Source organism: Oculina patagonica, chromosome 2, assembly GCF_052425735.1.
Source record: "Oculina patagonica isolate OP01 chromosome 2, crgOcupat, whole genome shotgun sequence".
Taxonomy (NCBI): domain Eukaryota; kingdom Metazoa; phylum Cnidaria; class Anthozoa; order Scleractinia; family Oculinidae; genus Oculina; species Oculina patagonica.
The window spans coordinates 43,721,217-43,737,167 of NC_135759.1; the positions used below are offsets into that span (position 1 = coordinate 43,721,217).

Here is a 15,951-nt window from a genome sequence, read left to right on the forward strand (position 1 = left end):
CTACAACATTAAGAAACAACGCAACAGTCTTGCGTTTGAATACTTGTAGAAAGTCAGAACAACTGTCACTGCGCCGAACAATCTTTGTAAGTTGTGGTTCACTCGTGAAGAACCTTCAAAGAAAATTGGTTCAGTTGGGGCGATGAAATCCAATGTGAATAGTTTATAGCCGATGAAACTAAAACAAGTGCTGAAGAACTTAATCAAGTAAACAAGTATTCTCTGAATCGCTTCCACAATGGCACGATTTGAGGCCCATTTTGCTAAAGCTAGCCAGTTCTTGCTGCTTTGCTGTGCTTTCTGCGGAGGTAAGTGAGAAACAAAATATAATGTTGTGTTACAAAAAGACACACGCAAATTTTAAAACTCACTCAGACATGGAACTTGTACATGTACATACAAATAAGGTATCCCTTTTCAGCTTGAACGTATTATACATTCTGCACTGACTAATTGCTGTCATATGACTTTACTGCGTTAAATTTTCGTCACCTAGCTGTTTCTGTTACAGTTAATCTCACCCAATATTCTGCGGTATCTTAATCGTAACACGTGAGCCGCGATAAACCTTTCAAAGTGATTACAAAAAATCAGTTTGTTTTACCAATGTAGAGTGTCATTTGGTAAAGTAAACTATGGTGACATAAGCTGTAATTAATCCTTCAAAGTGTGGTTCCTTTTAATGGTTAGATATCAAGCCAAAGTGCCGTTGTTATCGAGTGACTGGAAAAGAGGAGCACGCTAATAGTCGACGATCTGATTTATTTTTCTTTTAACTTGTTGCACCTTTCCATACTGGTTTTTTAAATGAATTCAAGCAACCTTTGAGTGTGGAATGCGCCAGTTTGTGAAGTGTAATGAAGAACACAGAGCCATGATCCGAATACAGTAGAATTTACCCTTATCGGCTATATCAGTTCATACGATATATATACTTATAGTTAAGCAACAGGAGATAACGATGTCAGCACATCCACTTTCTTTTTTTTTTTTTTGGGGGGGGGGGGGGGGGATCGGAGGGGTTGAGCTGTAATAACAGATCTGATATAAAAGTAGCATGAAGCGCTAATGTTTTCATCGCTACATTCCTCCTTTTCTGCCAAGCAAGCAGACTTCAGCACCTTTACTCAAACAATCGCCCTTGTCCTGCCAGCAAGCCTCCTCCGTCAACTACCAAGCAAGGAAAATATTTTTAAATCTTTTCCTTGCTTGGTAGTTGATGCCTGTAGTATTGTAATTAAAATTACAATACTACAGGCATCAATCGAACTCTCTGCTAATACTATACCCTCTATTCTCCATACAGTTCCATCTCACGGCGTGAAATATTTAACTATCGGTGCATATTCCCCACTGACTGGTCCATGTTGGGGCGGTGGACAAATTGTGAAGCTAATAATCGAGTTAGCTTTGAGTCAAGTGAATAACCGAACAGACATATTGCCGGGCTATGAACTGGGAATGTTAATCAACGATACCAAGGTCTGTATACAACAACAACACCTTAACTTAACCCTTTTTTGTAACTACTTACATGGCACATACATCTTGAAAAAGGAAAACAAGGGTACTGGCAAGCAACCAACACTTGGTAGTATCCGAAGATATCCCCGAGTGCTATTCAAAATTTGCTCGAGCTTTTCTCTCGAGAAGGTGCTCGTCTTAATTTTCCGATATCCATGCATATATTTGCGCCAAATTTGTTTTTATTTTATTATTATTTTTAATTATGTGAACAGCAAATCTTACCTTTCGCATTCATCTTATTCGCAATTTCAGTGTGACCCCGGAGTCGGCATGCACATTTTATATGATCATATCTACAACAAGCCAACAAAAATTATGCTTCTTGGAGCAGCCTTCTCACCAGTGTCTCAACCGATAGCTGATACTTCAAAATACTGGAATCTAATACAGGTAGGCCCAGGTTGCAATTTAATTTGACACTTTTCGATCTCTGAATGTCCCTACAGAAATCCGTCATAGGTGTGTTTACAATGGTGTTCTGAATAAAGGGAGGGGGGAGTTTATCGGACACATAAGCTACGGAACTTCCAAGCCTCAATTGCTCGAGTGCGTCTATAAGTTTCGTTACTATTACGCATCATCTCGTTAACCAAAGCTCTTACTTAATTATTACCTTACTTAATTAATTTCTTGTAGTTATTTAAATCGAATCTCTCATTTCAACATCGACGCTTTGAACAACAGACAGGTGACGGAAATAATAAAAGCAAAATAGCAAAAAAAAACATCCACTGGTGCCCAGTTATTGTTTTAAGGAAACTACAGGGTAAATTTCCTAACAAAATTGAAAACAATTTATGGTACTGAATAGACAATTAATCGTGTTTTATTGGAAATCTACGAATCTGAAGTTTGTTATTTTCTATTCGCTGATAGAACACGAACACAATTCTTTAGTTTTGATTTTTGGCCTTAAGCAAAAAAACCCCAAGGTTACTTTCCAAGCAAAATAATGCTCGTTTCAGATTGCTTTTGGTCCATTTATCAGATTTTTATCGAAAACAGCACCTTTTTAATTAACCCTTTGACACCCAAATTTTCCCCAAAAAACGCTTTTTTTAACCGCTAAACTGAAATTTTGGTACTATGGTCTTGAATTTACCTCAACTTTGCTAAAGAAGCACTTTTTTACACTTCAGCAACATTTTGATAAAGATTCTGTGTAAAAACGTACAATATTTTACTTTGGTGCATGCGCATAAGCCAAAATTTGGACCAATTACAGGTGTACTGGCCTGTTTAAGCAACGATTTTGCACCAAAAATGGATTGTGCTTTTCTTTGATTAGCTCTGTCAGAATGCAACCGATATTCAAAATGAGCAGTCCTGTAGAAAGGTCGATCCAAGCTCTGTCAGATTCTTATCACGAAATTCCACTGACATGCTTATTGATGACGTCACAAGTAAATCAATGACTGCACCTCCAAATAGCGCCTTGAATGCGCGTTTAGGAGTGAAAGGGTTAAAAAACATAGCAATATGTAATTTATAGTCAATTTATAGTCAATTTATAGTCGGCTACGTATCGTTGACTATTTGCTCATAGAAACTTGGGCTAATTTGTAGTCTAATTTTCAATAGGTAAAAGAAAAATTAAATTTCGGACCATTGGATCTGAAGTTTTTCTCTTCGTCTATTTTTCTCTTCGTTCATTTGGTACCACTACTATATATTAAATCGATTTTAATGCAAAGATTGGCTTCTGTCTTCTCCTTTCAGTAGTCTTTGGACAATTGTTTCCTTTATTATTTCATTTGGACTTATTTCGATTTGTCAGTGTTCCAACGCGTGCACGGTTTTTGCAATTTTTTTGTGTTTTTTTTTCTTAAGCCAAGTATTGACCTTTTAAGTTTACTTTAATAATCGACATTACAGAGTTAAATTGCTATTCGTTCCATCTGACAGCAGACGATTATTTTCACCTTGCCTATGTAGATATTATTAAAATTACCAATAACGCTACTTTTTGTTTTGTTGTTCAGGTGTCTTATGCGTCAACCTCTCCAACTTTAAAAAACCGGGAATTGTATCCTCGTTTCTTTCGAACGATTTCGTCTGATTCAGCGTTCAATCCAGCACGTGCCGCACTGTTAAAAAAATACGGATGGAAAAGAGTGGCAACGCTGCACCAGAATGAACCATCAGGAATATTCTCACAGGTATATGTGCAAAATATTGTCTTACTGGTAGAAAGTGCGCTTAATCTGAACTGCTGACTTCACTTCGATTTTTCGAAATACCGTGGCCCAAGAAGGATCGTTTTTTTTACGAGAGGAACTTGGACGAAGAATTTGCCAGTTTAGTGCCATTCAACACGAACATGACGGCCACGCCATGATACAAGACGATCCCGATGCTGCAACAGCTAAGGATTGTAGCTTGATTAGTACGATACTGGATTCAATCCACTTTAGAAAAGGTGAAAAATAAAACGAAACCAAAAACATGGGAAATTCAAACAACACAAACAGATATCGCTGTGGTTAAACTGCAAATGAGAAGATTTTTTTATGGAATGAATATTAGTTATATGCATTTCGGCTGGTCTTGTGTAAGTTCCTGCAGGAGGAAATTTTGTCAGCTCTCAAATGCGAAGCCATGCTGCATCCATAGCACAAATTGAAATAAATTCTGGCACTTGTATTATTAACGCAAATCTACTTGAATCACTATATTAAACTTTTTTAAGTAAGGATTTTTTTTAATGGATTTTTTCCCTATATAGGCCACTAAAAAACTCCACAAGCTTCTTCGCGGTATGGAAATCGAGATCGTAGCAGGTGAAAGTTTTACTGGAAATCCAGCCAATCAGCTAGCGAATATCAAGGTAACACTCAAACGTTTTCTTATAATGGTACAGTATGTAAGATTATTTGGCCAATTAGTTTTTGAACAAAATAACTAAGGATATTTCAATTAACGTTGTCAGATTAAAGCTTAAAGACAAGGCCGAAAGGTAGTATGGGTAGAAGAGAGTAAATGGACGCACTGAATACTAATGAGATATAACGACACGACAAACAAGAATTTGCACGTTTTCTTTCTCTTCCGATATGTGAAAACAAGGTACTATTCAGTCGGGGGAACAAGTGCCAGTTGATGGTAGCCAGCGAACAGGCTCCCGAGTGGGGTAGGGGGAGTACGTCACTTCTCCGAAAAGTGACTTAGCCCGCGGCATTCGTCCCAGAAGTTGCTAAGCAAAATGACGAATTTGTACGCGCCGATTGCTTTCGGAGTACTCGTATGCGCTCGTGCTAGTTTTTGATTGGATGAAATAATTCGGAAACTCTTCGAGTGCTTCAACGAAGATTTACCAAAACCAGCACTTATTCCCCGACTGTTTTAGCCACACTGAATTTTAGAATAATTTTCAGAACTAAAAGCCATGCGACAGTGAAAGTAAAGCTACAGAGAAAGGCCCCCTGAAAGGGACAAACAAATTCTTACGTGCGAAAATGCAAAATCGATCATTTCCTCTAGCTAGGCCAAAATGCAAAATTCCAGTTACAGTAAGAACGCAAAAACAGTGAACACTTCCATTATATTTTGAAGAAGGAAGCAGAAGAAATAGTTGAAAATATTATTCACAAAAATAACCTGCTGGCTCCATCTCTGTCCATTTGGTTATGTTTCTTGCAGTTTGAGCTGTCATTCGATGGTTTTATGCAGAAATTTACATATGCAAGATAAAGTAAAGTGTTCACGGTTTTCTGGTTCACACTGTAATACCCAGACCACCATTCGATCTTGTTACGTAAGCTTTAGGCTTTGATCTGACAACGTTAATTGAAATAGCTGTATGTTTTAAACCCTTTTAGAGAAAAGACGCAAGAATTATTATTGGTAGCTTTTACGAGGAAAGTGCAAGACATGTTTTCTGCGAGGTATTGTTGACATTTCCTTTCTGTATTTTCGACCTTTTGTTTTGCCATGTGCACCTAACGCAAGTGTAGTAGAGTTTCGTCATTCTAGGTGCGTTACACAAGCGTGTCCGCAGGTCACGTCATTAGGGTATGCAATTCATTGCATTGTAATTGCCGGAATAAACGCCTGGAAAATCCGTTTAAACTATATGCCGTGGTTTCTCACGAATACCAACGCTAAAAAGCGATACATACATTTGTACCCTCTTTTCTCTATCAGTTTCTTTGCCCTTCTTTAATTCTAAAATCTAAATTCTCATCAGGCTTACAAGCAGGACATGTACGGTAAACGCTATGTCTGGATTATCATCGGCTGGTACGAAGATAAATGGTGGGAAAGAAGCCTGGAGAAAGATAATATCAATTGCTCTCCAGCTGAAATGAGGCAAGCAGTGGAGGGATACCTGGCTACAGATCACATGAAGCTGAATGAAGACGAAGTGACTTCTAAGATAAAGACGGTATCTGGCTGGGTGAGGAATATACTCATGTTATTTTTAAATGAAATTGTAAGAAAGGAAAAAATCAAACGAAAGCAGTACACGTAGTGGAACTAGTCCTCTGTGAGTCTTGTAGAGCCCAGGGCTTGAAACCTCTTCAGACTTGAGCCTGTGGAATATGCAAGTTCTGCTAGTGCTCCTTCTTTAAAATTTTGTAGTACATGTGAAGCCGTTTTATTCTTGCAACGTCATTTTAAAGCGCCGGAAGGGATTGGGTTAGTCTTAGAGGGCGTGTTTCTGAAGAGATTTAAGCAACGTTTAGCTGTCATTTACAGACTACGTCACACATCAAGTATAAAGTAACTTAGCTAGGGCTTAGATATTTTAAATTTTAATTCAATCGTTGTTCATTTAATTTTATTTATATTGCATTCCTTCTCAGACTGCTCAACAATATGCCAAAGAATTTAAGATTTTAACTGGAATCAGCGCTCGTCACGAGTCCTCTTTCGCGTATGACGCGGCCTGGGCAATAGCTCTGGTGCTGAACAAGTCAATGCAGCGGCTTGCAGGTAGATTTCGTGTCGCGTACATGAAGCCATATATGGTGCAAATTTGTAACGTTACACTTGATTACCCGTAGATGTCTTGCCAATTGATGGGATGTTATTTATATGCTAAAAATATTTGCCGGGCATGAGGATCTTTATAGCAACTCATACCAAATGAAAGAATTGTTAGTTTATTAGCAACTGAGTTTTGACAAAGGTATTGCTTACTTCTGAGTCTTTTGCTTAAGCTATCTGCGGTCGAGACACCAAGACAGTACTAGTCACGAGTACCACCGGGGCGGTTGTACCGTTAAATATACTTTCTTTTACAGATTCGTCGAAATGCTAACGTTACAACTTTTTACCTAATTATGTGGTTTTTTTTTAACTCCTAAATTTTCGTTTCTACCTTGTCATTTTTCAGAGAGGGGAAAGTTTTTGGAAAACTTCACCTACGCAGACGAAGAAATGGCAGACGTATTCGAAGAAGCATTTTACAACACCAGCTTCCTGGGAGTTACGGTATTAATGACGTCATGACTATTGGTTAACTCGCAGCCTGATAGGCTACGCAACTGTAATGAACTGATAGATGACGTGAAAACTCTGTTAGACCTCCTTCTTTTAGTTCCTCTCTATTGTAAGCACCCCTATGGAACTGCAATTTTAATATATTTTAATTAGCACCCCTCTCCTTTTTAGTAAAACCTCCCTCCTTTTCTAGACGATCAAGCGTTTAATACATTTTTGCTTCTACTGCCGAAGTCCGAAATAAAGTTGCGTTTATTGGTATTGTGACCTATCCGGTGGCAGATCAAACCACAGTGATAATTACTCGTTAATGTTTTTGGTTTCTTCACTATGCATCTGATTGGTTTTCCCTTGCGACCAAAAATATTCCGCAAAATCGTTCTTGTGTTACGTTTTTATTTTCTTAATGGCATTATTAAGTTATTCATCCAACACCTACATTTTATTGTTACTATTTTGTGGAGATGGTTTTTTAAACAGGGATAAACATTAAAATGTCCGTTCCATTTCTTTGGCATGTATCTAAGCTAATTTGAAATAATCCCTCCCCCTCCATAATATTCCACCTTACTATTAAGCATCCCACACCCCCCTTTAGGAAAGGCGTTTGGCGTCTTTTTTGGCCAGGGGGTAACGATTTATTCACCGTAGATGCATTGCTGTTGTATTTTAGGGCCAGGTATCTTTCACAAAGTATGGAGAAAGAGTTGGCTACATTCAAATTGAACAGCTACAAGGTAAGGAAGCAAAGATTGCAGGTCCTAGAATGGTTAGGTTACTGGGAAGCAGTTTCGCTATCTCGATAAAAGTAGCATGGTTGATACTAAGCAGCTTACGCTGATATGTCAGTAAATTGACGGTGCAACTATGGCGAGGTACTTCTGATTGGATAATAGAAATCTAAAAGATTCCGATTAATTTAACGATAATATGCCACTGAAAATAGTTAAAAAAGAAACACGAAAATCTACAAAGTCTCTTAAGATTAAAAATCAATTCCTACTTGGCATTGAGAAAAATTGTTCTATCTATCGTTCACATACTTTTTCAAAGTATTGGAGAAAAATCCCGGGGTAGGCCAGAGGTAGGAGGTCGTAGAGGAACCATCACTTACGAGTAGGCTTGTGCGCAATATTTCTATTTCTATATATTTTTTATATGTCACATGTAACGCCCGAAGACATCTATTCCAATTTAAAAAATTCTAAACATGAGGGATAATTGAATAATTCTGTAAATAATTTGTATTAATTTGAATCCAAATTTATTTATGAGATGGTGAAAGTAAACGAGTTGGTGTCTATGACGTTACAACGAATTCAATCGTGATGAACAAGAGAGAGCCAATCAGATGGCAAGGTTAGTTATCTTGCGTGACTAAGTATTTGCATGACGTGGTTTTGAATGGTCCATCAAAACTTCCTCACAATGTTTACTCTTTTGCAGGCGTTGGACCGCCGGGAGATCGTACCCTTCGCGAGACGGAACTCAATTCAGTGTCTACAGCACTTTATGCTTTCATGGCAGTTATGGCTGTTCTTGGAGTTCTTCTGGGGATTTTCTTTCTGCTTATCAACTTTCTGTATCGTGAAAGAAGGTAGTTATTTGCTAGAAATTTATCAAGGGTTTAAAGAGAGAATATTTAAAAAAGCAACTGCAAAGAAAACAATTATCGGAGAAAACACGCAGCCTTACTAAAGGCGATGTTAAACGTGAGATAATTGATCGTACTGTGCGCCAGGTCAAAGCGAGCGATGTCCATTTAATTTAAGCCGTTTTTAGAAACAAAATTTATCATTTTTAACACTGTGCTGTCCACTGAATCTGCACAGACAGACAGACAGACAGACAGACAGACAGACTGACAGACAGACAGACAGACAGACAGACGGACACTGTGTACTGCCTGTAAGTGCCAAGATTCCAAGGTTGCGCATTACTTAGAAAACTTAACAATTACAGGAATAGCGCTGTGCGAGACGATAGACGATTCGAACTCCACTTGATAGCATGATTAAAAAACACATTTAATCACAGTTCAAAGTTCAAGAATTACATATGTAGCGACGAAACAACGTTCGTAGTAGCGATGGTAGCAATAGACGTAGCAGTAGTAATAGTTGATTGTAGTAGTAGTAGTAGTAGTAGTAGGTTCGAACTGAAATACGATAATTAAATAAAGTATTGCTTAGACATAGCATTTAGCTACATATGGATTTAAACGAGCGTGATAATTCGATAATAGATACTTGAAAAGTGTCTCCAAAGGCTAATAACATAAACTAACAACTATATTCGCAAAGATTCCATGCCGAGAACATCTTACAAAGTGGTGTAAAACTGAACTGAATTTATTAACACCACACAAATTTAAATCACGAGCAATAATTTGGTAAAAATCAGACAATTGCAAGTATAGCGTGACGATAAAAACCTAGCGTTGAAAAGGCTAATTACTCGGCAATCACGGCTAGAAAATAAGATAAAGAACTACAAACTTACTTTGGTGACGGCTCGCACAAAGATAGCTGAAAACCAAAGTCTTCAAGAAAGGTAGCCTGTAGCTGATCCTCTGATCGTAGCGGTTGCGGGATAACTAGCAACTAAAGCTATTGCGAGTCGCTTTTTATAAGGTACAGCTACGTGATTATGCCTAGGGCGTTGCACAAACGAGTATACTAGATAAAGTCATTTCCTAAACAGCGAATTTAGCCGTGAGTAAGCATGAATTCGCAAATTCCTAACTAAAGCGTCATGCAGTTTTGAGCACGTTCTACTAACGGAAATTACAGCTATAATTATTACTAGAAAATACCTTTAAAAATAATAAGAAAGAACTGGGGGCGTTTCAAAACTAACACTGCCCACTGTATCTTAAAGCTGTCATTTGGAATAAAATACGACAAATCAACGACTAATCACTTACACTAAGTAAATAAAGATTTCATTAAAAACAAACACGCTGCAAATAGTTGAAGACGTTTTGTTACGAAATACATCTTACTTTGTCACTGTATCTTTGATCGGTTTTTGGCATTATAGATAATCAGTAACTGATTGGACGGAAATGACAAATTACGATATGCTTTATGATATCTTATTAGAAACTAAACTTTAACTAAGCAACTAAGCGTGTTTTTAAGTTGCAGAACTAAGGTTGTTTTTTTTATTCCTACAGGATAATTAAGATGTCTAGTCCTCGCCTAAACAACGTGATAGTGGTGGGCTGCATAATGACTTATTTCTCGGTTATTTTGTTTGGATTAGATGGTGACCTGGTATCTACTGAGCAATACGGAAAAGTGTGCATTGTACGCAACGTTATGTGTATAGTATATATCTATGTACCACATTTTTAAACATATCGCCTTTATTACAGAGTAAGACTATCCACCCATTTCTCGGCTACAAAATACTAAGTATCTGAGCGTCTTTTCGCCTTTTATCCAAGGCCAATGGGTGGGGGAGGGGGGAGGGGGGGGGGGTGGTCAAACTAGCAGTAGACATAACGCCTACGGAGGAATTCAACATCACTTAGAGTTGCAATGTTTAGCCACCGTAAAGCCAGGAGAATGGTTGCGGATGTCTCGCAGGTGCTCAATAAAGTGTTCTGGGAGGCGCCTCCCCCCCGGGTCTCACCGATGTATAAGACGGAACAATCGACTACAATTGCAGCACATGTTTTTTCGCTACGTTTTGCCTGATTCAATGTTTCTAAATGACTGTAGTCCGTGAATTGTCATAATTTTATTTTCACTGTTATATCAAAAATACGAAAAACTGTCGTTTTGTTTTCATTGTTTTAATTTAGAAAACACCCAAGCAACCATATCGGCAGGCTCCATTTTCGCCACACCGGTATCTGATTATTATGTTTCATTCCCTTTTTTCTAGGCTCGTGCCTGGATCATGTCTATTGGTTTTACTCTGGCTTTTGGCGCAATGTTCGCTAAGACGTGGCGAGTGCACGCAATATTTAAAAGCATAACTCCCAAAAAGAAGGTGAGTCTTGACGTCGAAAGTGGAACATATCAAAGGCTTTGTTAATGTAACTTTTTTTCTTAGCTGACAAATGTAAATTTTACGGGAGGTGGGGTTGACTAGAGATCGGCAAAACTCTACGGTCTGCCCGGCTTGACCAATGCTTTTACTACCACTTAGCGCTATCGTTTTTTTTTTTTTACCCAATTGTAAAAATGGGTCTTGGCTAATTACTGTACCTGAACAACGAATAATAATACAATCTAGGAAAAGAAAAGACAAGCTTAATCGCTCTGTTCCGCGAAACTCAGAGATAAACGACGGCTTGACGGGCCGCTATTTCGTGGGATTGGTATTATAATGAAACCGATAAGAGCGGCATAACCCATGAAACTTTTTTTGTGATTTTCTACCCCTAAGGACTATTTTTAACTCTCTTGTTTTAACTCTTTAGGTCATCCGTGACGAGCATTTGTTCCTGATGGTTGGGGCCTTTGTGTTGTTGGACATTCTTCTCCTCTCCTTGTGGACTGGAATTGAGCCAATGCACACCGGTTATGAAAAGTTTGACGAGAAGGTACGCGACCAGCAATGAAAGCTTAGTAACAAAATTGATATTTGAATTGTCATCAACAGTTATCATTATATAATGAAAAATATTTTGCCGCCTATTTGCGTAACAATTTAAAGCGATAGTCAACTAAGGGTTCTGCCATTAATATAGACATTTAAAAAAATTGTGGATGGTTATGTCTCAAGGGAAGATTTACTGAATTAGTGGCCCTCTGTTAATGCTAAAAGAATGGCACCGAAATGTTCCACTCAGTTTTTACAAAATAGTTCGTCCGCTATACTTCTTATGTCCAGCGCGCAAAAGAAAGGGCATTCAGTCTCTTCCAGCTAATTAGAAAAACTACATAAGAAACACAAGGATAATTTTAATAGGCAATTTTTATACAAATTCTGTAGATGCGATTAGAAGACGACAAAGAAATCATACCAGTGCTAGAGCACTGCGAATCCGATAACCTTACCTATTGGCTGGGAGCTGTGTATGCATTTAAAGGTCTTCTTCTGGTGTTTGGTGTGTTCCTTGCGTGGGAAACACGCGGGGTAACAATACCGGCACTGAACGACTCACGCTACATAGGTCAGTATGTCTATTTCGTTATTTTGATAGGAGCCGGAAGGGTAAAATGAGAACTGGGATTTGGGCAAATTTTCATAAGAGCTCGGTCATTGGCACTGGGATTTGGTCACTGGTAATGGGAATCACAGGCAGAAAAACTTTAACTGGGATTTTGAAATTTAGGAAAACAATAGGCTAGGAAATGGGATTTGGTCCCTTTATGGCCCTCTTTTGGGTATAGAATATAATTAGAACTAAAACAATAGAACTAAAACAGGGTTTTTGAAATTTAGGAAAACAATAGGCTGGGGAATGGGATTTGGTCCCTTTAGGATCCTCTTTTGAGTATCTGCAATGGTGTTACCTTAAGAAAGTTTTATTTTGCAATAATCTCAACGTTCTGATAAAGTACAGACTCGTTTGTGTATCGAACAAAAGAAGGATGGGGGTCTGGTTCTAATTATGTGCTTGTAAAGTCGTTCCTTAGTAATTTTGTGTTGTTGTGTTCAATGAAATTTGTTTCTTCTACTGAGCTGTTCCTCGTCTAAAGAAACGCAAAAATAGATATTACGCCGGCATAGATGTGGAATCATAGAGAAAGGCAATACCTAAAGTTTCAGCACACGATATGCAAATTTGCAATGACCAACTCAGTTGTGGTTATAATTTCAAATAGCTTATTTCTAGGAAATGCATGCTTACGGTGTTTCCTTTTGCATTACTTTGGTTTAGGCATGTCTGTCTATAATGTTGTGATACTCTCCATCCTTGGCGTGGCTATCACCTCTGTTATTCGAAGCCACCAAGACGCCACATTCGCCATAACTGCTGTGTTTATAATCTTCTGTACCACTTTGACTCTCTGCTTTGTATTCGTGCCAAAGGTTTGTTAACAAGCACTGTTTTTCATAAAGACATTTAGGTTAGTACTTAGACCCGGCTTGATAATCCCTATCCAAAAGTGATTTAATTTGTCGAATAAAGAACAAAATATTACCATCATTAACTCTTTATCAACTTCTCTTGCAATGTTTACGAAGCAGTTGGTGGGAAAATTATAAAAAATTATCTCCTGCTCAGTGATAGGCTGTATACTGCGCGGAATCACCTTCCAGCCATTTCCATACGCAAGCATCAAAACAGTGGAAGCCGAACAAATACGATTTTTGTATTTAGAACATTATGTTTGACTGCTGTGGAGAAAATGAAAGGAGTTTTACTTTCCGCTGAATATTGACAGGTCGGTTTTACATGGGATAAAGAAAACGCCAAAGTATTTTTTTTTTTATATCTTTGCAAATTTTCAAATCGCTACCCGGTGGTGCTGAAGGCCGTTTCATTGTTCTAGCTCCCTGACATACAATGTACAATGTTCATAGCGTTTCGTAGACTAATCTATATAATAATCATTTCAACTGTATTTTTAAAGGTGACAAAACTTTGGTCTCCGGACGGTGGAAACGAGGCCAGCACAACACGTCGAAGCAATGCTAACAATCCAGAGTCCTTGTCTAGCATGGATAAAAATGCTGTCAGTATGACCATGGAAAACTCACAGCTTAAGAAACTATTAGCTGAGGTAACATTTTGTCACAGCTTCAAGCACTATCCTTACTGGCGGGGTAAACTGAATGATCTAGAAAATAAAAACTGTGCTATTTTCGTTCAATGGCTTTCAGACCAAAGCAGGTTACCTCATTGTTTCCGCGCTTACCACCAGCTAGTTATGTATTTATCTTTGCTCAATTTAAGTTCTCATTGGATTAGTATTAGTGTTTCAGTTAAGTTTTGCAACAGTCATAACAAAATTGTTCTATGTCAAGTTGCTGACTCGTCCCCAGTCGTCTATTATACGAAAATTGCAAGACGCGAAGGATGATGGGAAGAAGGAAAGGCGAGAGTCTTTCTCGCTTCTCTTCTTCCTTCCCATGATTCCTTCCGTGTTCAGTTTCAGTCCTCCTAGACTCAAGACGGACTTAAAAGACGACTGGGGGCGAGTCAGATCAAGTTGTGTGTAACACAACATTTCACTTCCGAATCTTGTCGATTCAAATGTGTTGTTGTTTCTTTTCAGTGTAAAAAATATCATTTATAATTATATTGCTTTTTAGTCGTCGTTTTACATTATCTTCAATTAGGCCACCACATATTATTTAATGTTGAGTTAATTGTTAATTGTAAGTGCTGGGGGTGGAACTCCTTAGATAGGCTTGCAGAGATCTCCTTCTACTACACGATGTAACAGTTTTAAGCACATTGTTAGATATTTGGCAAATCAATAAACTTGCTTAAACTTTCTTGACTATGGATTGGAAAAATGAGAGGAACTTTCTTGTCCTCTGGTTTTAGATTAGTATATGATAAACGATGATCGCACAGGAGGTTTAGTCGAACCAAATAAATGTTTTTTTTTTTGTTGTTGTTTACTTTGTAGCGTGAACAACACTTAATGGAACTTAAAAGACTCCTGGAGACCTTACCACCAGACTTAAGCGAGGCTGCAAGCGACAAAAAGTTCAAGAAACGGCAGTCCTTGGTGAAATTCAGAAATGCCGAGCCGTCATATGCAAATGAAAACTTTGTGTCCGACGAGGACATTTCTGGTAACAAGGGCCTTGGGAAAGACACAACAGGTTCTTCTGATCGTGGTGACAGAATTTAAACGGTCTCGAGTAGCTTAATTGCATAACTGGACATCTGTCGGACCGTATTTTATGCGCGAATTATCTCAAAGAGTCACATAATGATTTTGTGCCATCGTACGAAACATTTTAGTCAGTTTTAAAACCTGTAACTCAACTTAGTTCCACTTGTAAATTTAGCTGTTTAAATGTATAAATTTGTAGTTCTAACTCAGTTTAACTTAAAAATTCTAATTTGTTTTTATTTTTGATGTTTATAAATAAGTAGTTTTAATTAACATTGTTTTTATTACTTCAAGTGTCCTCGATTCGTTTTTACAAAAACTAAACACAAAGTTATGAAAATGTCTTGGTGAAGCAAGCTAATTACTACAGACGCAAGTCAAGCATAAGTACGTACAAGAGTCCATACAAGCACGAACGAACGTTGATCAAAACGTTTTCATGGTAGTGTGTGCACGCATGTGCGGTTTTTCATTTTTTGCTTGCAAAATGAATCTTATGTGCCTTGAGCTTATGCTTGTGTCGGTAGTGAGCACCAGGCTTTAAAGTTGAAACGCGTCCTTTTTAATGATTTAAAGGCAAAGTGTGCAGGGCAAAACTGTTTTTCTCTGACTGGCTCAAGTTATCTCGTTCGGCCCCACACAGGGCAGTTTACGTTACTGATTTTTACAGGATTACTCAGTGGGAAATGATGAGGAGATCGGACTAACATTAAATAAACCAGAATCAAAATTTCTTCAAGAAAAAATATTAAAGATATAGGCAAAATTAACTCAATACCGGGTTGGTAAGGCCTAACGCGTATTTATTTCCAGTACGAAACTTGTTCTCGGGTGCTATTCTAATAAATAAGGCAAAGAGGTTTCGAGTCCATTAAAATCAGTTTTGTATTTCTATACTATTTACTAGCCAACATTGTCTTTAATAAGGGTAAGAGCTTAACTTTTACATGGAAAGAAAGTGTTCTTAAGTGAAGTGTTGTGCATTTAAAGACAATTTCTTTGTTGAAGTATTAAAGTATTGAAGGCAACTACATATTTAGACATTACATCAGCTTTCCCCTGGTTAGATTTTGCGGTCTCATATATCATTACTGATAAATATCTTGAGTATTGATTAGAATCTTGATCGGATGATAACACCGCTCGTTGACATTAATACTATAATAATACAGTTCTTCATCTAATAACATAATTAACTTCACGTACACATAATCTATTTTTC

At 37.8% G+C, this 15,951-nt stretch overlaps 1 protein-coding gene across 1 annotated transcript; it reads left to right on the forward strand.

The window, feature by feature from the left end:
* Window positions 1-167: 167 nt before the first annotated feature.
* On the forward strand, window positions 168-15,496 carry LOC144644754 (gamma-aminobutyric acid type B receptor subunit 2-like). The gene is made up of 19 exons (XM_078504275.1): window positions 168-308; window positions 1,307-1,482; window positions 1,780-1,917; window positions 3,510-3,686; window positions 4,253-4,354; window positions 5,346-5,411; window positions 5,714-5,923; window positions 6,333-6,462; window positions 6,866-6,963; window positions 7,646-7,709; window positions 8,248-8,331; window positions 8,419-8,569; window positions 10,151-10,283; window positions 10,867-10,974; window positions 11,408-11,530; window positions 11,923-12,103; window positions 12,815-12,966; window positions 13,512-13,661; window positions 14,517-15,496. Exons 1-19 carry the CDS (start codon window positions 239-241, stop codon window positions 14,742-14,744), a joined length of 2,541 nt encoding a protein of 846 aa, XP_078360401.1. The 5' UTR covers window positions 168-238; the 3' UTR covers window positions 14,745-15,496.
* Window positions 15,497-15,951: the final 455 nt, after the last annotated feature.

Coding starts and splice junctions, on each gene's coding strand:
- LOC144644754 (XM_078504275.1), top strand. CDS start 239: ATGGCACGATTTGAGGCCCATTTTGCTAAAGCTAGCCAGTTCTTGCTG. Junction 1,483..1,779: donor TGTTAATCAACGATACCAAG/GTCTGTATACAA, acceptor TCGCAATTTCAG/TGTGACCCCGGAGTCGGCAT. Junction 10,284..10,866: donor AATACGGAAAAGTGTGCATT/GTACGCAACGTT, acceptor CCTTTTTTCTAG/GCTCGTGCCTGGATCATGTC.